At 47.5% G+C, this 25,595-nt stretch overlaps 1 protein-coding gene across 1 annotated transcript in view; it reads right to left on the reverse strand.

Annotated features, from left to right (window-relative positions):
- The window catches only part of PITPNC1 (phosphatidylinositol transfer protein cytoplasmic 1), a 1,057,002-nt gene that overhangs the window by 450,223 nt on the left and 581,184 nt on the right, over positions 1–25,595 (reverse strand). The window contains exon 3 of the mRNA XM_085617264.1: positions 9,044–9,132. Within this exon, the coding sequence (XP_085473390.1) occupies positions 9,044–9,132 (89 nt within the window). The remainder of the gene's footprint in view (positions 1–9,043; positions 9,133–25,595) is intronic.

Here is a 25,595-nt window from a genome sequence, read left to right on the forward strand (position 1 = left end):
GAATGTATATAGGACTATTCAGTACCTCTGTCCACTCCTTATCTGCAAAAGGGCACCCCCTGTCTGTCTTCCACCTCTGTCTAACGGGTGTCATCGATATCGCTGTGTGGGGACGTAGCAATTCGGCAAACCATCTGATAAGGTGCCCACCCCTTCCCATAACATGTAAGTTTGTATGGTAAGGTGTGCGGGCTGTTCCGCGCTCATGTCACCCCATTTACCTCTGAGGGCCGCTAGGAGAGAGTGGTATTGTAAAAACTGACCAGGGCGGTGGGTCGTTCATATCCGCCAGCTCCTCATATAGTAGAAGCACCCTCCTGTTAAAGTTCTCCCAGCGTTTAGCCAGGTCGCTAGTTCTGCAGCAGTGACTGCGCCGCCTCTGCAAGGTGGGCCCTGTAGCGGTAGGGCCTGAGCATACGGAGTTGCTGTGTGCGGAATATACAGACTTCTACAATAAGCTTTGTGTGCAACCTTAAGAAGGAGTTGCTCAGGTTGTATACACCTGGCACATGGGTGGAATATGCGGAGCATGTCTGCAAGGGACCGAGGTGGGTCCTCTGTGGCAGTATCAGAATGTTGTAGCCCTGTCATTCACTTCTCCTCCTACTGGAGTTGCGATGCCAGGTAATATTGTTTCATATTAGTAACTGCGAGGCTGCCTTTATCTGTTGGGAGGTAAAGTTTCGCAAGAGCTACTCAACAACGGGCTTCATTCCAGATGAACTTCCTCATCACGGATTTGAATCTCCTGAAATGAGCGGGCACCACATAGGTGGGAAGGTTGGTAAAATAATACAGCAGCTTGGGAAACGCCACCATCTTCAGTAGGGCAATACGGCCCGCAACTGACAGTGGGAGTGTGCGCCAGAAACACATTTGCGAGCGCAGCACGGTTACCGCTCTCCGTAGATTACCCACCATTAGGTCTTCCTGCTGATGATGGATACGATTTCCTACATAGCGGAACGTGTCAGGTTGCCAGTTAATGTGTGCTTCATTAAAGTAGAGAGCCAGGTCTGTCTTTCCATGACTAAAAGGGTATAGGCAGGATTTGCTACAATTGACCCGCAGGCCAGATATGGCGGCAAATGTCATGTGTGTGTGGGTTAGTGTAAACAGAAGGGAGTGCACCTCTTTAAGGTAGACCAGAATAACGTCCGCATTGATTATGCTACTTACCAGTATGCATCTGTTCTTGGCATGTAGGGCTGCTGACATTCATATCTGTGCATAGATCGCCGCCTAGTGTTGGGTCCGGATGATTGCACATTGTTGTCCTGGAAGAGTCTTCGAAGTATCACAAGATAGGTGGCTCCTCCCCTGGACTACAGTGCGCATGGGCATCCTCTCCATCCTGGGATTGTTTTTCGCCATTGTGGCAGTGATGGAGTAGATATAGTAAGTGATGACCATGCTATACAGAAAATACTGAGTGCTGCAGCCGCGACAGGCGCCGGGGAGGAGGGTGGGCGATATGAATGTCAGCAGCCCTACATGCCAAGAACAGATGCATACTGGTAAGTAGCATAATCAGTTTGAGGCATGTGGGCTGCTGAATTCATATCTGTGCATAGAATATATAGCAGTACCTCCCCTAGCGGCGGCTACCTGTGCGAGCTGCAGCAGTCTGGAAAAGAGTTTTGAGAACAGCCTGTCCTACAGCTGCCTGCTGTCTTGAGTGTACATCTACGCAGTAGTGTTTGGTAAATGTATGTATAGTGGACCATGTGGCTGCTCTACAAATTTCGTGTAAAGGGATGTTTCCTAGGAAAGCCATGGGTGCCCCTAACTTTCGTGTTGAGTGGGCTCGTGGGGGAACCGTTAATGTGCGTTTAGCTTTGTGATAGCAAATCTGAATGCATTTAACGATCCATCTGGCTATTCCTGCTTTGGAAATGGCGTTGCCTTTGTGTTGTGGAGAGAAGGCAACGAAGAGTTGTTTAGTTTTTCTAAAATCCTTTGTCCTGTCAATATAGTACATGAGAGCCCGCTTTACATCTAGTGTATGGAGCATTCTTTCCGCAACATTTTGCGGATTTTGGAAGAAAACGGGCAGTTCGATAGTTTGATTAATGTGGAACTGTGATATGACTTTGGGCATGAACTTGGGGTTGGTGCGTAGGACAACCCTGTTTGCGTGGACCTGAATGAATGGCTCCTGAATGGTTAGTGCCTGGAGTTCACTAACTCTCCTTAAGGAAGTGATGGCCACCAGGAAAGCCACTTTCCAGGTGAGGAATTGAATCTCACATGAATGGAGAGGTTCAAAGGGCGGACCCATCAGTCTGGTGAGGACCAAGTTGAGGTTCCACACTGGTGCTGGTGGGTGTCTTGGGGGAATTACTCGTTTGAGTCCCTCCAAGAAAGCTTTGATGGCAGGTACCTTGAATAAGGAGAGGTGCTGCCTGTTTTGGAGGTAGGCTGCTATCGCGGTCAAATGGATGCGTATTGAGTTGTATGCCAGATTACAGCGGTATAGGTGTAAGAGGTAGCATATGATGTTTTGAATAGATGCGTCCAGTGGGTTAATGTCATTGTTGTTGCAGTAAATGACAAACCTTTTCCATTTGGCCGCATAGTAGGCTCTAGTAGTGGGTCTCCTGGCTTCTTTGATGATAGTCATACAGTCAGGTGGTAAGTTTAGGTAGCCAAATTCTAAGACCTCAGGAGCCAGATCGCCAGGTTCAGTTGCTGGGGATCTGGGTGTTGAATTTCGCCATGGTTCTGCGTTAAAAATGCTGGTTTTATCCGCAGACGTTGATGAGGCACCACGGAAAGTTCCAGAAAGGTGGTGTACCACGGCTGGCGTGCCCACGTTGGAGCAACCAGGATAAGGGTCAGTGAGTGTTGCCTTAGTTTGCGCGCCACCAGCGGTATTAATGGTGCTGGGGGAAAAGCGTACGCAAATCTGCCGGACCAGTTCATCCATATCGCATTGCCCTGCGACTGTGGGTGTGGGAACCTGGCGGCAAAGCTTTGGCATTTTGAGTTTTCTTTTGTGGCGAATAGGTCTATCTCTGGATGACCCCACTGCTGGAAGTACGGTTGGAGAACTGATGGGTGTAGCTCCCACTCGTGCATTTGGTGGCTGTGTCTGCTGAGCAGATCCGCCATCTGGTTGTCCTTGCCTAGGAGGTGTTCTGCCATGAGGAATATGTTCCTCTGAATGGCCCACTTCCACATGCTCTGAGCCAGATGAGACAACTGTGGAGAGTGTGTTCCTCCCTGCTTCTGTATGTAGTACATGGCAGTCATGTTGTCCGTCCGGATCAACACGACTTTGTTGCACAAGTGTACTTTGAATGCCTTCATGGCTAGGAAGATTGCCATCAGTTCCAGAAGGTTGATGTGCATCTTCTTTTGTTGTGTTGTCCATAGTCCCTGCACTGTGTAATTGAGTACATGAGCTCCCCATCCCTGGAGAGACGCGTCCGCTGTTAGTATGATTTGTGGAAAAAGGCTCTTGGAACGGTCGGCCCTTGCAAAGGTTTTGTGGACTTCACCAATGCAGAGAGTTGTATGCCCGACCGCTCACCAACACTAGGTCTTTTAGTTGCCCGTGAGCCTGATTCCATGGACGTGCTAAGCACTCCTGAAGCGGGCGCATATGTAGTCTCGCGTGTGGGACTATGAAAATGCAGGAGGCCATCATGCCTATCAACTGCATGAACACTCGCGCAGGAAGGGAGTGTTGAGGTTGGAATTTTGAGATCAGCAGTTGCATGCTGTTGATTCTCACTAAAGTTGGCTGAGCTGTGGCAGCCAGAGTGTTGATCGTTGCGCCTAAGTACTGTTGTACGTGCGCAGGTTGGAGACTTGATTTTGGGTAATTTAGTGAGAATCCCAGATCGTGAAGAAGGTGAATGGTGTGGGACATGTGGGTGGCACATTGTTGTGCTGACTTGGCCTGAACTAGCCAGTCGTCCAGATAAGGGAAGACGTGAATGTTTTGTCTTCGCAGATGCGCGGCCACTGTTGCCAGGCACTTGGTAAAGACCCTGTGTGCTGTTGTTACTCCGAAGGGGAGAACTTTGAACTGATAGTGATTCCCTTGAATAGTGAATCGGAGGTATTTCCTGTGTGAAGGGTGTATGGGTATGTGGAAGTATGCATCCTTCAGGTCTAGCGTGGCTAGGAAATCCCCCTGACTGAGTAGTGGGAGAACGTGCTGGAGGGTGAGCATATGGAAATGCTCTGACAGAATATATAGGTTTAGGGGTCGCAGGTCTAGAATAGGTCTGAGCGAGCCGTCCTTTTTGGGGATTAAGAAGTACAGAGAGTACACCCCTGTGCCCTGCTGGTCGATGGGCACTATTTCTATTGCCCCTTCTGCGAGCATAGCAAGCACTTCCTGCTGGAGTAAATCTAAGTGTTCGGCTGACATAGGACGGTGCTTTGGTGGTATGTTGGGTGGAGTGGAAGTTAGTTCTAGACAGTACCCGTGCTGGATGATGTCCCTGACCCACCTGTCCGTGGCGATGTTCTTCCACGCGGACAGGAACAGCTGGATTCGTCCCCCGACAGGTGTTATGTGGTCGGGGGGTAAGGAGAGCGCGTCACTGTTTGTTCTTTGGAGAGGACCTGGTGTTGCCATAGCCACGTCCCCTGCCCTTGGTGCTGGATCCACGATATCCACCCCTGTTGTTTTTGTCATAGGTGCTTTGTGCGCCACTTTTAGCATACTGCTGTTGTGACCCCTGACCCCTTGTTGTTCCCCTATTTTCGGTGCGACGAAAGGAGCCACTACGAAATTGCTGCGTTTGCAGAGCCCCCATTGATTTCGCAGTGTCAGTGTCTTTCTTTATTTTTTCTAGGGTAGTGTCAACGTCTGGGCCAAATAAGAATTCTGTGTTAACTGGTAAGTTCAGAATATTGTTTTGGATCTCGGGTTTGAAGCCTGAGATGCGTAACCAGGCATGGCGTCGTAGCATGACGCTTGTGTTTATTGCCCTAGCCGCTGTGGCAGCTGCGTCAAGGGCGCATTTTATGGATGCATTAGTGAGGAGTTGTCCTTCTCTAATGAGTAGCTCCGCTGACTCTTTATACTCATCTGGTAGATGTTGGAGCAGTGACTCCAGCATGTCGTAATGTGACCGGTCATAACGTGCCAGGAGTGCCTGTGTATTGGCAATGCGCAGGATGTTCGCTGCTTGCGCTACAATGCGTTTGCCCGATGTTTCTAGTACTTTTGACTCCTTGTCTGGGGGAGGAGCATCACCAGTCGTTTGTGAGTGGGCTCTCTTGCGAGCTTTTGCAACCACCATGGAGTCTAATGGCAACTGACCCCTAATGTATTTAGGGTCACCGGGTGCAGGCTTGTATTTTTTTTCAATCCCGGGATTTAACACCTGGGCTCTTGTGGTGTCCTTGAAAATGTCTTTGGCAGGTTTGAGAACCCCTTTTAACATGGGCAGAGTTTTGACAGTTCTTTCTGAAGATGCGAAAGTGTCAAGCAGGAAGTCTTCCTCAATGGCATCAGAATGGAGTTCCACCCCATGATGAGCAGCAGCCCGTTCGATGAGGGCATTAAATGCAGCTGTGTCCTCTGTAGGAGACGTTTTTACGTTATAGAGTTGCACATCTTGAGTATGTGGCGCGACACTTTGGTCTGTGGGGTCATCCCATGCCTGATCCGGGTCTTGTAGGTGCTCATCAGGATCTACGTCCCCAGGGTAGATGGTATCCTCCCCGCCATAGTCCTGTATTGCGTCCGATTCGAAAGGGGTAGGAGAAAAGGACTGCGGATCTAGATGGAAGGATTGGAAGTGTTCTTGGAGCACTGGTTCCTGCTCCGATGGCAGTTTGCGTTTAAGAGGAATTTTGTAGGGCTCCTCTTCCCTAACTGGCGTTATTTTGCGCTTGTGGAGCATTAACCTGCCAGTGTCGGCGTCGATAAATTGTGGCCCCGAAGAGTCTTGTTCTGTAAGGCCAGAGGTGGTGGACTGTGTGTGGAGGACACGTGTCCGAATTTGAAATAGTTTCGGTGCCGATGCCGGTGGCAGCCCAAACGTAATGTTGGTGGGCTCCGAGTGCACTTTACAGGGTTTGGTTGTGTCGGGACCCGAGATAGAGTGGAGGGTTGCCCGGTCACGGATGCGTTGCAAAGACGCGGAGACCTGCTGCACAGTGAACGCAGATGGTGGTTTGATGGGCACCTTCGTAGTAGACGTCGAGGCCAGCCCCGACTTTTTTGTCGGAAGGGGGTCACTGGTCTGAAGGGATGTATCGACAGTCGACGTAGTCTAGGACTTAGTCGGCGCCGGTGCGCTAGGCGTTGACGTAGCCGGGGCGGCCATTTTGACTGCGGAGGTTACGGCCTTCGATGTCGGCGCCGAAGGTCTCGGTGCCTTGGGGTGCCCGAGGGCGTGCTTTTTCTGGGTGTCAACCGCATCCGCTGCGGTGAGCTCGGCGCCGAAGTCTCTTTGTACGCGGTCGGAGCCGACGACTTTTTTCGGCGTCGGAGCAGTGGATGGTTTCGACGCCTTCGATCCGACCACCACCAGTTTCACTTTCGTTTTTGAAGGGACTGGAGCGATGGATGGTTTTGGGTTTAATAACCCGGTCGTCTTCGGTAATAGTGGCTCTTGCAGAGTGTTCGAGGCCGGACCGGAAGGTGGGGCCGAGGAACCATGTATTTGATCTTGGGTAAGGCCCGAAGGCGATCCCTCGACCGGAGCCTGATGACGACGTACAGTTTCGGCCTCCGTTTCGACGGATTGGCCTAGCTCCTCAGGAGAGCTGTCTTCTTCGGCCCCGTAGGCCTCGTCGAAGTCTCCTACCTCATCGACGGTTTCTTCACGTCGAAAGATCACTTCATCGTCGTCGTCCGATCGGGAATCATGTTCTGAAGCGGGGCTAGAGACTACTTCTTCCATGCTCTCTGCGTCCTCGTCCTCGGTGCTGAATATGTTGGTGGGAGCAGGCGCTGCTTGCTGCGCTTCCAGCCTCGCTGCCCGTCGATTCCGCAGAGTCTTCTTAGATCGGAACCGTGCACAGGCCATGCATTTCGATTCGTCGTGATCCGGCGAGAGACATTTATTACAGACTGGGTGGACGTCGATATGAGGGTACTTCGCGTGGCATAACGGACACCTCTTGAATGGAGTCCTCGATTCCATCGTCGATCGAGCTTCGAAGTTCGGACCAATCCGGTCTGAAAGTTGGAAGAGGGTGCGGAGCACTAAAGCTAGTAGCCGACACCGAACGGTAACTGTACCGACGAAAACTAAAGGCCTTTTGGCCTAAAACTGAGTATTCCTAAGTTGAGCTAAGATAGTCACATCCGAACCCAATGGCGGAAAAAAACAATCTAAGGATGGAGAGGATGCCCATGCGCACTGTAGTCCAGGGGAGGAGCCACCTATCTCGTGATACTTCGAAGACTCTTCCAGGACAACAATGTGCAATCATCCGGACCCAACACTAGGCGGCGATCTATGCACAGATATGAATTCAGCAGCCCACATGCCTCGAACATAGAGACACTGTATGCATGCCGTCAGCCAGGGGATACCCCACTCCTTGCCCTGCTCTCGGAGTATTGCTGCTAGTGGTTCTACTGCCAGAGCGAATAGCAGTGCGGATAGGGAGCATCCCTGCTGGGTGCCACGGCCAATCAGTATGGGTTCAGAGATGTAGCAGCCTGTCTTCACTCTAGCTGTTGGCTGCGTGCATAATAGCCGGACCAGGAGGAGGTATCGGCCTGTGATTCCAAATTTGATAAGAATGGCAAAGAGGTAGTCCCAATCCAAATAATCAAATGCCTTTTCCAGGTCTAGGACCAGGCATCCCGAATGTAGCCAACACTGGGGGAGTAGGTGGAGACCCTGAAGAAACGATGGAGATTCAGCTACGTATTTCGGGCTGGGACAAAGCCATTGTGTTCTGAACCCACCAGCCCTCGCACCAGTGGGGCCAATCGATCAGCTAGCACCTTAGCCAACAGTTTTTAAGTAGTCCGTGTTTAGCAAAGCCAACAGACGATACGATTCGGGTTCAGACGGGTCTTTGTCCAGTTTGGGCAGGGAGACAAGTAGCACCTCCTGCATTGAGGGAGGAAGAGAGCCTGTGTCAAGGGCCGTGTTGTAGAACAGCTGTAGGCGTGGTGTTACTGCGTGTGTAGGCTTTGTAATAGTCGGAGGGAAGGCCATCGTGCCCGGGGTTTTGCCTGTGGCTAAGGCCCGTACAGTGTTATGTCTGTTACCACACTCAACATTTATTTATGCTGCCTCTGCTCCCCTTTCCCTCGATTTTACCTGGGGAAATCTGCAGAGTGAAAAATCTCAGGAGTGAGAAATTACAACACATCTCTGTATACAGGGCTTGGGCACAAACAGTGTTGCATCCGATTCCACTCTTTCCTCACAACCTCGAATGAAGGCCTAAGTCTGGGTATTTCTAGAGCTCGTAAGTGGTTACATCTGTAACACTGTCCATTCCAGAGTGGGGTGCAGAAGAGGAGAGTACAGAACAGATAGTAAAGAGGCAGTGCAAACGGTTTAAACATGGACGCACTGAGATCCCTGTCGGCACAGTGTGTACAGTTCAGTAACATCTATTTATTGTAGGGGAAGAGGGTGCTGAAACAAGGGGCTTCTTCCAGAAATACAGAACTCTTATAATGCTGAGCATATAAATGATAAGCTTTGACCATGTTTGCGCTTTCGGGGTTCCGTACCCTTGTGTAGCACTGTGATGTCTAGCTACTGCCTACAGAAAGCAATGGGTGACAAGTCGGCAAGTAAAGCAGATGCCTCAGAAATGGTGCTCGAGCAGTCTATGATCTCTGCCACATGGGTGACGCCTCTTGATACAACTCCCTGCCCATCACAAATCATTCAGTGTATTCATTCTCTTGAAAACTCACCCCCTGTCCTTATTTCTGCTGCTAGCTTTGGATTCAATATTCATACCAACGGGTGTAGCACCATCAAAAGCATCTGCAGTCTATAGTGGATTTGGGAGCCATCAGGAGTCCTTACTTTATGGATTACAACTAGCCAAAGTGGTCAATAAACGGTTAAATAATTGTAATTGTGCTTACCTGTGATTGTATATGGGTAATAATTCCAGGCCTTCTCCGTCACATAAAATATTTTTGGAACAACTGCTCTAGCCCAGCTAGGTAGTTTGCTGCGAAAAAAACACAAACATAACGAGACAGTAATTACACATCTGGTTAGCTTAGAGTGTTACAACTGTTACACAGGTACATTGTTATATCGCTTTTTCTTAGATGTGCTCTTCCGGCTAATTAAATTAGTAGCTCCCAAGGGCTCTGGGTCTGAGACAAGGTGGGTTGAACTACCTAAGGGTCTGAGGCAAAGAGACAACAACCGCTGACTGACTTCCTTGCACCGAACCCAAGCATCCAAACATGAGCGCATCCCAGGAGGGTTCAAGACATGCCTGAGACATTGGATAACTGCACATATGAGTGAACCTAAAGACTGGTAGTGTGGGCTTGGGTCCGTGACGCAGTTGTGGACAGGAATGTGGCCCTCCTCCGCTCCGTCTCGGTCCCTTGGCGCTGCCTTAACTACTTCAGACTTCCTGGTGTATCCCTATCGCTGGACCCTGGGCCTGAAAGAACTATGGGTGCCACCAAGAACCAGGAGTCAAGGGCCGCCCCTGGACTGGCCATCACCCCTCTGACTCATCTCCAACAGCCCTCTAAGAGCCAGCGGATCCCTTTTTGGGTAGGAACTCCCTATTCCCAGTTTGGGTGGTGAGATGTGACTGAAGTTGCTAAAAGCCTAGGGTCTCAAATTTAGTGAGCTCTTTGCTGCTAACTTCTCGAGGGACATTAGACATCAGAGGAAAAGTCAGGCAGACAAAGGTATATTTGTTGCAGGTCCTTTTTGACCCTCTGAACCACCGACGGCATTCCCCTCTGTAAAGAACCATGGCTTAGACGGTTGCATCCCGGTAATGTGGCTTCAGGTAACTTGATGAATGTTGAACTAAAGTATTCTTACTAAGGCAGTTGCTGCCGGACTGAGAAATACTGGTATCAGTACATTCTTACTTGTATAGCTTCAATAAAACTTCCTGCACCTGCATGCTGTCGCTGAATACCTTAGAAGAATTCAGGTTATGAAAGAAACATCGCTTCTGAAGCCGCAGCCAGATGTATAACAGTCTTCGCATCTAACTGCTACACAATGGTTTAGGGCCCAACGTTAGGCCGAGAAGGTGCTTAGACCTTCTGTTTCTTTTTTAGTTGAGGATTATTTTATCTGTCAAACATTCTCTACAGTAAATAAGAGGGCCTTGGTTGTCACGTAGACCACTGCACACATAAAAACAAGCATTGGCAAAGTCAATAAGTGTTACATTGGCTGACAAAGCTTTGTCTTTTTCAATACTTTTTTTTATTATGATTTTTATTTGGGAAGCTGCTGGGCTCTCGTCAATCTAAAAAAGAAAAACACTGACTAAAAGCATCATTTGATTTGGTATCAGAAAGTACACACTGCCCTGGTACTCCATGGCAGTGAAGGGAATTACTTTGTGTGTGGATGTGGTTCTAGTGCAAGGGAAAATGCAGCCACTTTAACCAATGGATGAAGTGGGCTGACCTACTGGCCCATGCTGTAGTTGGTTGAAGAAAAACGTGAATGACACAATATAAAAACAATTGATGAAGAGGGCAGGCCGATTATAGATACCATTTTAATGATTTCCAAATGTATTGGCTCATACAAGACTTAAAAAGGAGCAGAGACCAGTGATCGCTCACCTTATTGTTTTTGCAGATGTTACATATTCCTCTAAAATGCTGCATTGATGCAGAAAGTCTGCATCAAATGATGGAAAACCATGTGCCTTTAACACCATTAAAATGCTGGCGGCAAATAGCTGCAACGTGCTTTCGCATAACTGTGGTAAGACGTGGACACCCTTTTACGGGTAACAACACACTCTATAAATATTATTCTTCACCCAAAAAAGCACACCCCTATTTTAGCCATATATCTATAACCCTAGTTATAAAGCCCTCACATGCAGAATTCATCTTCTTGAATGTTCATCTCGTGAATTAGCATGAAGGTCTAAATCAGAGGTCTTCAAACTTACTGTCCCCCTGGGGTCTGTGGCAGCATAACTAGAAGAGCACAAATGACTCTGCATCTACTTGTAAATTAAGATCGTCTGGAAGCACAACTTAGTGTATTTGGTGTCATGGAGTCGGGGTCAGTGAGCTGGGTAGCAGGTCAAAGATGTGTCTAATTAGCGTAATTTACTCTGTAACTATTTTATTTTTTTCACTTAACAGGTAAACAGCATATACAATAACTTGCACATGTTAAATGAAAAATAAATGGAAGTTAAATAAATCAGTAGAAAATGTACAGTTTTACGTAGTGAAATCTCAGTAGGCTAATGTGGTCACTGCAGATAGCTGTGTGTGACAAGAGAGCCACAGAATCGAATCCTAGTTGGCGCAATGTGAAATAATGGCTTGTGTATTTATAGTGCTAAGAGGTCCCAGCCTCAGAATATGCAAGTCATTATTTATATCTATATATTTTAGTGTTCCGCAGGCCCACTGGAACAATTATGTGGTTCTGTAGCAGGAACGTTTTAAACATAATTGTGGTTTTGCATTTGTCACATAATCCATCATCTGCTGCATAATCGGCAGATTTTAACCAAAAAATGTTTTAAGTCCAAAACAGATCAAAAGTTCCTAAATTGTTAATGTACAAAATGTAATAATAATATATGTTGAAATAAAAATTAAAAAAAAAAGTTACTAAAAACGTTGCAACGTGTTCCCGTACAGTGGAATGCCCTTCGCTAAAGTTGACCGATCACCTGTCAGTTGCTTATTTTTGTATTTGGTTGTTGAACAGGTAGTAATGAGGTAAAATGTTTGTCCAGATAGTGTTACCATGAGCAAAAATAAAAAAATTAAGAAAAAGGCAAAATAGTGAAGTGATACTATCACAGAATTCGCTGCATAATTTGCCTTTTTTGCAGCATACTTTACTCAACCCTGCTATACATCATTTTTCCCTACCCTGCCACATAATTCCAGTGGCCCTGGTAATAAGTAATCAGCCTATGCCTAGAAACATTTTTTAAAGTGCCCGTTAAAAGGACTAACTCTAGTCCTCAGATGGTAACACCCTCACATTACCTCTTAACCAATTACACACACGCCCATTTCTTCCAGGTGGAAGGCACCTTGGTGAGAAGGCTTGTTTCTCGTTTATTTTCTGTACCTCCCTCTGCTTCATGGCACTGGAGTCCCCACCTCCACTTCCACTATCAGGCAGAGGCATCTCAAGGTCAACCTTAACCGTTAAGATATATTTGTTTTTGTAAAAGTGCGAGTTCTGGGGATGGTAGGAAGGAAGCTGGCAGGGCTGCATTCAGATGCCGCCTCAGAGTTATGGCCAGGGAGAAAAATGGAAGGAGCCAGATTAAAGTGATGTGGGGGTTCATTTTTTTTTGTTTTCAAATGGACCGACAGCTTGCTCTCAGAGAGGGGTGATGGGAAGGGGTCTTTTTTTAATGGCCATCACTACCATTACTGCAGAAGGTGCTGTGGCACAGGGGCAATCCTACTAGAAACAAGCATTGCCATAGCCAATAGGTCACGCCTTCGGGGCCATGCAGCACATTATCCTGTTAATAATCCGGCCACATAATTTTACGCCCTATGATGTTTAAGGACGCGATCCCTGTTTGTTATGGACAGAAACATGCTTTGTAATGTATTGTGGTATCACTGGGCTGCGTAAGTCAGTGCAGACTATCAGTCTATGCAGTTCGACCAGTGGAGATGTCTGTTAAAAAACATATCTTCCACTCATGTGGTAAAATGGAGGCGTGTGCAAATGGTGGCAACACATTATACTGTAAGTTCACCAGCCGGAACATGTGAGGGTTTGGGCGAGTGGAGGACAAGTCTTCAGGAAGAGGGGAGCAGAGGGTTTTAGAAGCAGGACAGGGGACAGGAGGGGACCAGGGGGTGGGGGGTGGAAGGTGTATGGAGAAAAGGGAAGAGAGGAGATCAGAGGAGGGAAGAGGATGGAACCAGGAGGAGAGGACGGGAGCGGATCCGGAGGAGGAGAGCAAGGATGTTCTCTAGAGAGGAGAGAAGTGGGGACTATCGGAAGGAGGAAGGAGGAAAGTGTGGGGAAGGAGGAAAGTGTGGGGAAGGAGGAAAGTGTGGGGGAGGAAAGTGTGGGGGAGGAGGAGGGGAAGAGAGGATATTTGGAGAGGTGGAGGGCAGGAAAGAGGATCAGAGGAAGGGTGGGACGTGAGAGAAGGAATCAGAAGGAGAGCTCCAGAGAGGGTCTGTGAGAGAGGATCAGGTGGAGGGGATATGAGGGGATGGTGGGGGAGAGAATTACCAGGCTTCAGGGTAATAAGGGCAGGTGTTCAGGAGGGGATAAAAGGCTATGAGGAGGAGGAGGAAGAGGAAAGTGGAGGGGGACAGCACGGGAAGGAAAGAGAATCACGAGGAGGGACTGAGAGCGGATCAGAGGCTAGGAGGAAGAGGGTAGGCAAGGGGGCGGGAGGACAGGTGTGCAGGAAGGAGAGAGGCCAGGGAATGACCGACGGGCAAAGAGCAGGTCGGTCGAGAGGGGGTGAGTGAGGATTAGTGAAGGGGGAGCCAGGGAATGGTAACGGAGCAGGAAGTGGGGAAAGGGAATGAGAGGGGGAGGTGGGGCAGAGACCAAAACTAAGCTTTATCAAGTCACACACATAAGTCTGCATTATACAATTGTTTTTCATCAACAGAAGAAATCAGCACAAACATGGACTATTCAGTTTATACCCTAAAAGGTGGCAATGCTACTACTTCATGGTTATTGTGAATGCCATTAACCAATGTTTAATTTGTGCTGGTGTTTACTAGTACTTTGCACTGGCACCCACTTCTAACTACCGGGATATATTGAAGAGAGTCCACAAAATGGTGGTGATGTGTGTATATTTTTATCACATCACATCATCACATCAGTGACGTGTTTAACTATTTTATATGTATTTTTTTAAATGATAAAACTAGCACTTCCAGGCCATTCCTACAGTTTGAGTTGAGCTGGAATAGCCAAAAAAGTCACACTTGCTTGAGTGTGACCATTAGTAGGCCACCCTGGCACGTGCATTCAGCAGCAGTGGCGGCTGCAGTGGATTCCTGCAAAACACTTCGGGACCTAGCACTTAACTTAACTTAGACCTTTATGGGAGCCAGTTCCATCATGGCTGCTCGGGGCTTAAGCTCAGGGAAATCCTCGCGCTCAACAACCTAGCGCAGTGCTTCAATCCCCACAAAATCAGCAGAAAGGGCTAACTCCAGACATCGGAAGATTGGGAGCATCTGCCGCTGTGGTCGCCGTTCAACCTGGCTGCTGCATTGCCGTGATTTCGGCTTTCTTCTCTCCAAGTGATCGCGCCTCAAGATGGCGCTTGGTATTGAGCGGACTCGCGCTTGGTAGTAGCTGAGCGCGGGGCCGAGACAACGGGAGCGGGCCCCCGGGAAACTACTCCGGACCGTGTGGCAATCGACCTTATGCTGCTGCGACGAAAAGCCAGCATCCTAGACTCCTGGACCCTTACAGCGCTGCTCCCACTCCTACCGCATTCTGAACACCCAAATCCGTGATGCAGAGTCTGTGCTCGGGCACTCAGGGCGGGCGATCCCGTTTAAATTGGGTTCTCCGTGGTAAGGTAAAATCTATCTAAAATTTACCTCTGATAAGGTAAAATCTCCTTTGCGGCAGTTTGAATGATGCTTGAAGTTACAAGGAAATTATCAATGCAGCCTGACCTTAAGAGGGCGGCCGTTCGACGGGATACGGTGAACGCCTCAACCTTCGCCTAGGTGAGTGACGGGGGCTTGGGCGTGCCACGGGGAGCACGTCCCGGGGTGCACGCCCCCGTCCCTCGGCCCTCACTTCTTCATGCCGGCTGACCCCTCAGGGGTGATTTCGTCGTACTGCTCATTTATGGTGTGGCTGAGGCTGGAGAGGGTGAGACACTCGAACATGACCTGCAACGAGTTAAACAGCGGTCGTTCTTCAGAGGCGGTGGGAGGGGGAGCGGAAATCATCCACCAGCAATCCCAATGGGGGTTTAAAGGAACTGCTAGTGCATAAATTAACCCCCTACAATAAACTTTGCCAATACTTCTATGCCGGGATCCACCGAACCAGACCCCAAAATGGCGCCGGCCCAGGTTATTCCACTGGAGAGGTAGGATGTCTCTTATGTCGCGGGGCTACAGATGTTTTACCCGGATTAAAATCACAGCTGTGTGGAGGAACCTCATATCTTGAGCCAAGCCTCTGGAAGCCGGCTTCTCACTGCTGTTTAGGCCGTAGGGAGTGCCCAAGCCTGCCTGACCCTAAGATGGCACCTAATGCTGAATTAATTCAAGCCCAGCAAATCAACGGGCCCGTTCTCCAAGGGAGAGACATCAGCTTCAGGTTTTCAGGAGAGAGGAGTAGTGATGGACGATGGCCATGCCACACAGAGGGTACAAATACGACAGCACGTGGAGTGGTCATCAACCAGACCTCGTGCATTTCCCCCACCCTCCACCCATATCCGGCTCACCCTTCTGGACCTTGAATCTGTGATCTTGCCACCGACAGCGGAGACCTAGCACTTTGACCGATGCCCAGTGGCGCTACCTTGATAGCTACAGAGGAGACGAGTTGTGGACTTCCCCCTCAGCCGTCACCTACCCAGCCGGACATTGGGCAAACATTTTCCTTCATCCCCCGTCGCATCTCCCTCCTAGTTTCCCTTTTACCCTTACCCTTCCTCGCGCCATTAATTCTCATCTTATATGTTATTTAAATGTTTCGAGCAACCAATGTAACCTGTAACCTAGAGACCTAGCTATCTGACCGATGCCCGATGGAGCTACCTTGAGAGCTATAGGGGAGAATGGCTGTGGAGTCCCTCCTCGGCCGTCACCTACCCAGTCGGTCATTGGGCAGACTTTCCCTTCGTCTCTAATTCTGTCTACCCCCTCTTCCTCTCCCTTCTCCCTCTTCCTCTCCCTTCTCACTCCCCCTCTCCCCCTATCTGCTCTATTTGTCTCCCCTTCTCGCTCTTTAATGTGTCACATATATTTATCTATACCCCCATACCCTTCTAAGCTCCATTTATTTCTTCTTCTACTCTCTTGAAATGTTTTTCTAGTAACTGATGTAACACGTAACTGATGTAGTTTTGTAATTTCTGTGGAACCTTATGTAAAGCGCTCTAATACCTCCGGGTCTAGCCAGCGCTATATAAAACTCTCAAAATAAATAAATAAAAATAAACTTTGTACAAAATAATCACTGCTATTCGCCAACCATGAACTGCCATGGATACAACATCACCAGCCCGGTGCAGTCAAATCTACTTGCGGTGAAATGTCACACAGCCCAATGTCATTTAAATGACACAGAACATTTATATGTACAGGCAAACAGAGACACACCGGACATCCTAGGGCAACCCTAGCAAATATGATCAAACCAGCCCCAAGCTGCAGGAGGCAACAACTAGAACGGGGATATGGCAGCTTTCATGGTTGGCTCATGACAGCACACCCAGGTCTGCAGCAGCTCTTATCCTGGGCCTGCCAGGAAAATACCAGAGAGGCTAGTACGACCCAGTACTCAAATGTCCAAGCCCAGCATAATAGAAGGTTCAAACATATTTGTTATGCTTCTTAGATCCCAGCTGTTTGTTTCCTATCAGCACTCTTATTGGGATGCACAGGGTGTAGACGCTATTTCTCAGTCCTGACCAGATAACCCATTCCTACAGCGCAGCAATAGCACATTTTAAAGGAATGCAGTGCTCTATTTTACGTCCAATGCTTTAATAGTGGGAAACAACACAATTCCCGCTTTCCACCGTGAAAGAACACGCATGGCCAATACACGGAAGCAACGGCTGTGTTAAAAAAAACAAGTTAAAAATGAAAGTGCCGTCAGCCGGCCGCGCTCTCAGTGCAGTCACATGAAGGAGCATGGTATGTTAAGTATCTTAAGTACCGTTGGGAGGCAAAGTTAACAAGTGGGAGGGGTGGGAAGAGTGCACACGCGCTAAGTAGCAGCTGTTTGCTCTATTTCAAAACACATACTCGTGCTTGTGGCGCGCCGCTGCGCACTCCCGCAAGGCGTATGCACAAGTATGTGCTTGGAAAAACAGTTGCACGATGGCTAAAGGTCTCCTATGCAGTGCATGCGCACTGCGTAGGCGAGACCTAAAAAGGGGATTAGGACCCCATTTCCTAGCGTTAAGACACAGGTCACACTTACTGTGCATTGAACAAGGACAGGCGGGATGTGGGGCTTTTTTTCTTTTTTTTTTTTACACAAATGAGCGGAAATACTTTTTTGTGATGGCCCAGTGGAGTGGGCAGAACATACAGCCTGCTTCACAGAGCCCTACGTATAATTGGTGCTACAGGTGCATTACCACCGGGGCCCAGAATCATGAGGGTCTAACTAAACACAAATTATGACTGTTGTACTATCTTTCCTCAGTTGTGTTAGGGCCCAGTGAACGCTCGCAGTGCCTGTGCTGCTTTGAGCTGTGGAGCAATGGTCCAGGAGGGGAAAAATGAAGTAGAGAAGACACCTTAGTTTGGGCAACAGAGATTGCAGGAGGGGGATGGGGCAAGATGAGCCCATGTTTTTGACACAGGGCAAAGGAAACGGCCCACTTGGAAAGGCAACAGCTATCATCGGTGACACAGGTGCAGCAGCACTGGGGTCCAAGGGTCTGAGAGGTCCACTGAGTCACATTTATGACTGTTTTTCTTTAACAAAAAGGTATGGGGGCTCATTATCCTTGCTAGCATTATGGCAGAGGGCACCTCTCTTGCAAAAAGGGGGTGGGGCAACATGTAAGCTCATTTTTGTCTGTAAAGGAGGAGATGTGGCTTAATGGTGAGAGCTGACACCTTTGGAAATAGGGACCAGGTTTGAGTTCTATCATTGGCTCAACATCCCGCTATTCTGGGCAAATCGCAATCTCTCCGTGTCTAAACAAAAAATTATTTGAACTTGTGTACTGTAACAGGTACTCATGTAAAGCGCTCCAATGCCCTTGGCACAAATTTCCAAAATATAAAACATTTTTTTTTTTTTAAAGGCGAGTGCCTGTTTCAAGATTGGAGTGATCAGGCATGGTGGGGAAGGGGTGAACGAGGCAGAGGAGATAGTCTGCTGCTCAGGGCCAACTCCATCATTAGTATAGCAGGTGCAGTTACATTGGGTCCCAGGGGCACAAGGGGCTCACAATGCACCAATTATGAGGAGCAGATTCTTTTGTCAACTGTTGTTTTTGTTTGATTAATTTCTTTGTTATAAGTCTCACATTTATTGTAGACCGTAAGCTACAGAAAGTCTCTCTCTGGAGTGATCTCATATGCAAGCCCCCTGCGCTCAACACTGCCCCCTCTTTCTCCTACTATCCATGCTATAACGTTTTGGAGGGGGAACCCTGACTTCAAAACATTTTTGGGGGGCTCGGATCAACATTTGAAGACCACTGGTCTAAATGATCTCCCCACTCTTTTCATAAGAAACCACTGTGACTGGACATTGGCCTTAGTGTGCCATCAGAGTGCCTTGAAGAACCACAGTACCAAACCTATACAACCCTTTTAAGTAAACTTTGACTGCTCTATTATGTTGCACTTGGAGATCCATGTAACAAAGGGAGACTGGGATAGCCAGCTGCAATTTAACAGTACCTAAGGCCTTCAGATATCCTTGGTGAACTACAATATGAACCAAAGCACTTCACACGTAAACATCGGCTGCCCCAGGACCTGAAGAAACACCAACGAACACCCTTGTTTTCCAAATATCTGTGATTGTCAGTGCACAACTTCCCTGAACCCGTGCAGCACCACTGCATACTGAACCTCTTGTCTACGTATTTTTACCTGGATATGCATGTTGGCTGCTCTACTGGTTGTGTTGCTTGTGGTCTGTTATCTGCCTCACTCCTGGGTCCAGGTTATTGAACGAAACAAACGATTATGTTGAAGTTTAACAAGAAGCGTGCTTCTCACCGTGATGTTGATCATACATCAGTACGCCCACTGTACTTAAACCACCAATATAGTCCCTTAAAGCTGGCCCACAGCATGCCATTCTTTCCCCACAGAATCTGCTAGTCTTCAGAGTGGCTGCTTGTTCTAGTTATCCAGAACTGGGAGACTCTTTGGTGATACAGCCTAGTGAGTGTTTCAAAACATCTAGATCAGTACCTGGTTCCTCCGCGATCGCAAAGCTTTCCTTGATTGTTGTCTTGGAGAAGAGCACAAGCGGCACAAATTGCCTGAACACTGAGTGGACTGTCAAGTTTATTTGCAGTTCTTTCCCCGATGCGATACTTTCATTGTTAATTTCCGATTAGTAACCACTGTATTAGAATGTACTGACCTGTGAGGCTGGGTCTAAGTGAGACCATAGTTCAAATGTGAAATTAAAACATTTGAGTTAACAAGTGCTGGCTCTCCTATGCTGTGTTGAGTAATGTCCAGTCTGATTGAAAACAGATTAAACTACCCTATGAACAACTGCAACCAAGACAGATAAAATGTAGTTTTCATTGTATGTTATACTACATTACAAGACAAAAAAAAAACTAGGAGTAAGGGATTCAGAAGCGCTATTTGAAATGGCAGCTCAAAAGATGGTTATGTCATGCTTCCATTGTAATATACAAAATTACACTTTTATAACCTGTTACACCATTTCAGGAACTTATGCCTCAATGTAGCTACTTTAAAGCTCCATCTCATCTGTACATTATTATACACAAAGGTACATTTTCCATTCAACCTCCTAATATGCTTGATCTGCATACAACCTCAAATTTGCCTGCAATTTTTCTCATATGTTATTCCCACTTTTTTTCTCTGTTGTTGATGCCAATATTTTCAATGTCTTTTCATAAACCTGCAGCATGTACTCTTACCTTCCAAGTTCTAGCAAACATGCTTTACCACCTGTTTCAATTGAACACATTTTCACAGCCTTGAGACTCGCTGTTCACCTCAGAGGTTCTGGAGATAGAGCAGTAACAGTGACAATCTTCTGGCCATCAACCTGTTAACCCTCCCTTTGCTTGCACTGCCTTCGGGATATACTCTATCTTTCTCGTCTGTGGCTTTGACAATCAGGGTTGGCTCACACTTTACATTTGGATCCTCTGGCGACATCTTCATCCTATAGCATCTGTTGGCCAAAATTGGGTATTTTGACACATCTAGGCCCATCACTTTAAACACTCCCCCGTGCTGTAAGTGTCTGAAGATCCCCAACCTTCTTCCCAGCTGGTAGATCCAACAACTGTAGCAGACATCTCCTTATGTATTTTCCTATGCGTATTTATGTGGGGGAAGAGTTTTGTTCCGGTTGCTCAGGGCATCCATAGTCCTTTCTTGAAGGCCAATCTTGAGGATGTGTGAGGGTGTTGGCTGGAAGTTATTTGCTTTTAGTCTCCAATGCTTTCATCCATTTAATTGTTTCCTCCATTTCATTTATAAAGCATGCCTCTATTCATCCCATAGCCTCCAGCACTGGGTGATGTGTTTATGAACATGGTCCAGGAGATGCCTGCTCCTCTAGCCTCCGATTACTATCATGGGCTCTGTCGTTTTGCTTCTGTTCTCCCTCTTTGGGGCTCCTTGCCGAGAGGTTTAAACTTCTGGATATTGCTTTTTAAAACTTCAGAGCAGGTTCTTCTCTTAGTTTGCTCTTCTGTACTGTCTCCAGTAAGGCTACCTTAGCCCTCATTCGCCACAAACAAGGTGGGGATTCCTTTGTTTTCTCTGTCCACTGCTGTTTATGAGCCTGCCTCAGCCAGGTACCAACCGGGACCAGCTCGCTCCACCACTTGAGCCCACTTTCTGGCATTCTTCATAATTGTGGCACCATTTGCAGGAGGCATAGGCTAAACACCAAACTGTGGAGTCAGAGGATTCAGGGGACAAAGCTCTGTCGCCATCAGCATTGGGCTTCAAGGCCAGCCCTTTCCTGCAGCACGGACTGCTGCTGTTACAGCCCTGTTTCTATTCTGCTGCTGCCACTGCCTGCAAGAACCTCGAGACCAGGAAGAGGAATGCAAGGCATTCTAGTGCTATCCCCGAGTGATGTACACCATACGGGGCTCTTCTATGATTGAGCTGCTTATATGTGGGTTTTGAGTTTATCTGTTAATGTGGAAAAGTGGGTACGATGAGGATCTTTGCTTGTCTGATGATCTGTATTGGTCCACTCTGGCATGAATTAAAATATTCAAATAACAAGTATTTGCAATGCAATCGGTCTCGCCTTTGGGACCTTATATGTATTTAGCTATTGCAGCACATTAGCCTGGGTGCTGAAACATCTACTGTTCTTTACCATGGAGGGAAAGTAAGCACCAAACTGCCTGACACGCCAGGTATGGGAACACATGGAGAGAAATATTTCCTTTCAGCGGTAAATGGTATATTCCAAATGTCTGTTTTTAATATGAAATTAGGGCCTTCGGTGATCATATGACTGAAAATACAAGATTTGAAAAAAATATTATTGTCTACGGGTGCTCGTGGAAGACAATTTCTATGGAATGGAATCTAGAGAATGCTAAAGTGATTCTGGTATTTTACCTACCTCTTGTTAGAAATGGGATTTTTGGTCGGCTAGGGCATGTGCCAAAGTCGGGCAGCAACCACCACTCTAGTCAGGATAAGGGAGTTACACTCCTAAAATAACCCCTGCTCTCTCCTTGGTAGCTTCACACAAGCAGTCAAGCTTATCTTAAAGGTAGTGTGTAAAGCATTTGCACATAACCAACAGTAATACAGTGTAAGCACTACAAAAAGACACCACACCAGTTTAGAAAAATATCCAATATTTTTATATGTTTAGCACAAGACCAAAAACGATATAATTCCACAGTACACTACTTAAAAATCTTCAATTATCAAAATATGCTTGAAAAATAGTTCCTTGATGTCAATAGCTCCGTCTGGGGCTATCGCAGCATCGTGAGCAAACAAAACCAAACAGTTCTGGCTGACCGTGGCGTCGCAGGCCAGCTACAGTGTCGGGAAGACTCGCAAACAGTACCTTTTAGAAATGCAGGCCGTCGACAACCTCTCGTTGAGCTTCCGAAAGCACGGCATCCACAGGCGTCGGTTCCGGAGGTCGGTGCAGAAGTCGTCGGGGCCCTTTAAGTCACACGCATTGCAGGTCAAACTCCACTCTGTTGAACTCAGGAGCGCTGGCGTCGGCAGGCGTCGAGTGCTGCGGTGCGAAGTGCAGCGGTGGGGTGTGCGGTGCCCTCAGGTCGCGGTGCGAGCAGCGGCTCGGTGGCGGCGTCAGATGGCATCGTCAGTGAGACCAGGGTCGTGGTGCGAGGTGAAGGCAGTGCTCGTCGCAGTGCTGGCAGGTCACGGTGCAAGCAGCGTCGTCGTGGTGGCTAAAGCGCTGTCGTCAGCTGACGAACTAGAGTCAATGGTGCCGGCGTCGGTAGGCCAAGGCTGCGGTACGGGATGAGAGCGGTGCATCGTGTAAATTTACGAGCAGTGCCTTCAAACCACGGTGCAAGCAGCGGCGTAGATTTCGGCAGAAGACAGAAGCAGCCACTGCAGGCCAACACAGCAAAGCACACAGCAAAGTGGTAGCTCCTCCTCACAGCTTCTCCAGCTCTTCTTGGCAGTCTTCTTGATCCAAAAGATTTCTAAAAGTCAGGGGTCTGGGCACCAATATGTATATCCCAAAATCCTTTGATCTCTTAGGCAGAGTGTGTCTGTGCCCAGCCAGAACCAGTTCTGCCTTCTCTGGTGTGACTTCCTGGCAGGAGGTGGGGACGGCATGGTCCGAGGCAGACCAGGCCCTTTGAGGTGCAAGGAAATCTCCCCCCCCCTTCCCCAATTGCAGCCCAGGTCTATTCAGCCCTTTCCTGACCCCCCTAGACTATCTGGAGCTACTCCTGCTCCCCAGCCTTCTGTCATCCAAAACCCAGACAGGCAATCCACATTCCAGCAGAGGCACACAGGATGAAAATACCTACTTTCTAAAAGTGGAATTTTCGAACACAAAATGTAAAAATCACCTTCACTAAAAGATACATCCTTAGATTCTGAGTTCAGGCATACTAAACTTTATTTCCTACCTAATTCCCTGGGCCAGCTATGTTAATAAGATGTTATAAACAAACTCCCCATTCTGTCCTATGGGGAACAGATAACCTTGCAATAGCGAATAACGAAAATGGCCGTAGTTCACTATCAGGACATGCCACACACACCAGGGCATGTCCTACCTTTCACATACACTGCACCCGGCCCACAGGGGTACCTTGAGCCTACCTTAGGGGTGGCTGACATGTAAGAAAAGGGAAGGTGAAGGACTGGCAAGTGTGTGCACTGGCCAAGTCGACATGGCAGTTACAAACTGCGCGCGGACTCCGCAATGGTGGGTCTGAATGACGTTTTACGGGCCGTTCGTGTGGGTGGCACAATCCTGTGCTGCAGTCCACCAACGGCATTTGATTCACAGGCCCTTGCACACGTAGTGTACTTTACTAGGGACTGACACATAAATCAAACAGGCCAATCATGAAAACACAAATCCATAACACATTTTACCACAGGAGCACTTGCACTTTACCACTGATTAGCAGTGAGAAAAGTGCGCAGAAACACTAAGCTAGCACAGAGTCAGAACCGGGAGGTCAGAAAGCAAAAAACTCAGGGGAAACACGCCAAAAGATGCCAAGACTAACACCTCTGCTGGTCGTTTTCTATCAAGAAAGTTAAATGGAGGCAGTGGCCAGAAAAATAGAAAAAAGAAAGCCCCTCAGCAGAAAGCAATTCTGGTATTTTACTGAGCTCTGCTGGACGTTTTCTATCAAGACAGTAAAATAGAGGCAGTTGAACAGAAAAAATAAATCCCTAAGTGGAAGCAGACAAGTCCTAGGGCTGATCTCCAGAGCCCACAAGGTACATACACATATAGGTATATATTGAAGCATATACAAGAGGTCTCGAATGCTCGAGCTAAAAAAAGGCAAGGCAGAGGTAATAGCTGATACCCCCAATCTCGCTTAAACCTCATCATTTTGAGAAACATATGTTTAAGGTGCAGCCAAGGAGAAAGCAAGGTTATACCTCAGTCTGGAAGGACAGGAAGTGCAGAATTAATTGTAGCACAGGCGTTAGGATGGTAAAGCTGCTGATTACTAAGCTGAACAGTTTGCTTACGTCGTACGCACGTCCGCATTAGAGGTGCAGTAGGGCCGGATATCCAGACTTTTCCCTGAACCCTTTCTAAGGCTAGTGAGGTCTCCAAATAAGGGTTTGCCATAGCGGAAAGTCTCCTTGCTGGCAAGCCATTATTTCCGATTTCTAGTACTTAAAAAGAGTCCGTCTAGCAACATCCACGTACAGACGCATTTGTTAACCCTGTTTCTACCCTACTCTTGTCTCGAGGGTCAAAAGTGCCCACAGTTAGCCTGCTAACCAACTCCCAACACCTTCTCGACATGTACCTTACAGCGTGTTTGCAGCCCTGGGGTACACAGCAGGACACGAATACAGTCCCCAGCCAGGTGATCCATAAATCATGGAAAGTAAATAATGCATCAGAGGAGGATCAGGACTGTCAGCGCGGCTGAGGCAGACGCCAGGGCTCAGCACACACAAGTGCCAATTAAATTCAGCACCTGTGAACCTCAGACTCGGGGGCAGCAGCTTACAGACAAGGCCACTTTATTATTGCTAGGCACACAAAAATGGAACAAAAAACATTTATTTTTCCTACTGCATTTGCAATTCTGTGATCTATTCGCATGCCCATAACCAAGTCCGTGAAAGAACAAAAAGGTACGTAGTGAACTACTTACATCTTTTTTTTCGTACACCCGGTGCCCAAAATACATTCGGCAAATCCAAATTTTAGTAAGAAAAAAAGACGTTGACACGATTAATGCTTCTCACGCATGACTTTTCCGTTTCTTCTCTCGTCTCAGATTGTGCACTAGTAAACATGGGTTGACAACACCCCAATCAGGAAAATTGTTTACTGCATTTACAATGCAACTACTCTTAAATACAAAAAAATATTTTTGGTGAGGAGTTATTCAAATCGCCTGTCAAAGTGAAGATATACGGGTGTATATTTTTTTGGGGCAAAGTATAATTGTTAAAAAGATTATTAACTCATAACATATGACTAGATATGAGGTTTTTTTCATCCTAAAAGACATATACACCACTGTCGGAATTCGGATTATTAAAACAGATATGATGTTTAGTCCTAGCAAGGCCCATGCTAAATATTCCTTTATTGGCAAACCTAATGTCTTTGAGGAACCATCAGCCTAGGCAGCTAGATTCGGGCAGCATCGCTCTCCTTCTGAGAAACGTGCAACAACTAACTCAAAATAACACCACAGTTAAGAAAACAAATTAAAAGGTCGAAACCAGTTTAGATAAAAGGATGCGCTATTATTAAGTAAAGTGTCAGAAAATTAGGAGCTCTGGTATAGGCATCGAAGATTATGGAATTTTTTTAATTTATAATGTGAGCTTTACATGTGGAAATTATGACAAC

This window comes from Triturus cristatus, chromosome 7, assembly GCF_964204655.1.
Source record: "Triturus cristatus chromosome 7, aTriCri1.1, whole genome shotgun sequence".
Taxonomy (NCBI): domain Eukaryota; kingdom Metazoa; phylum Chordata; class Amphibia; order Caudata; family Salamandridae; genus Triturus; species Triturus cristatus.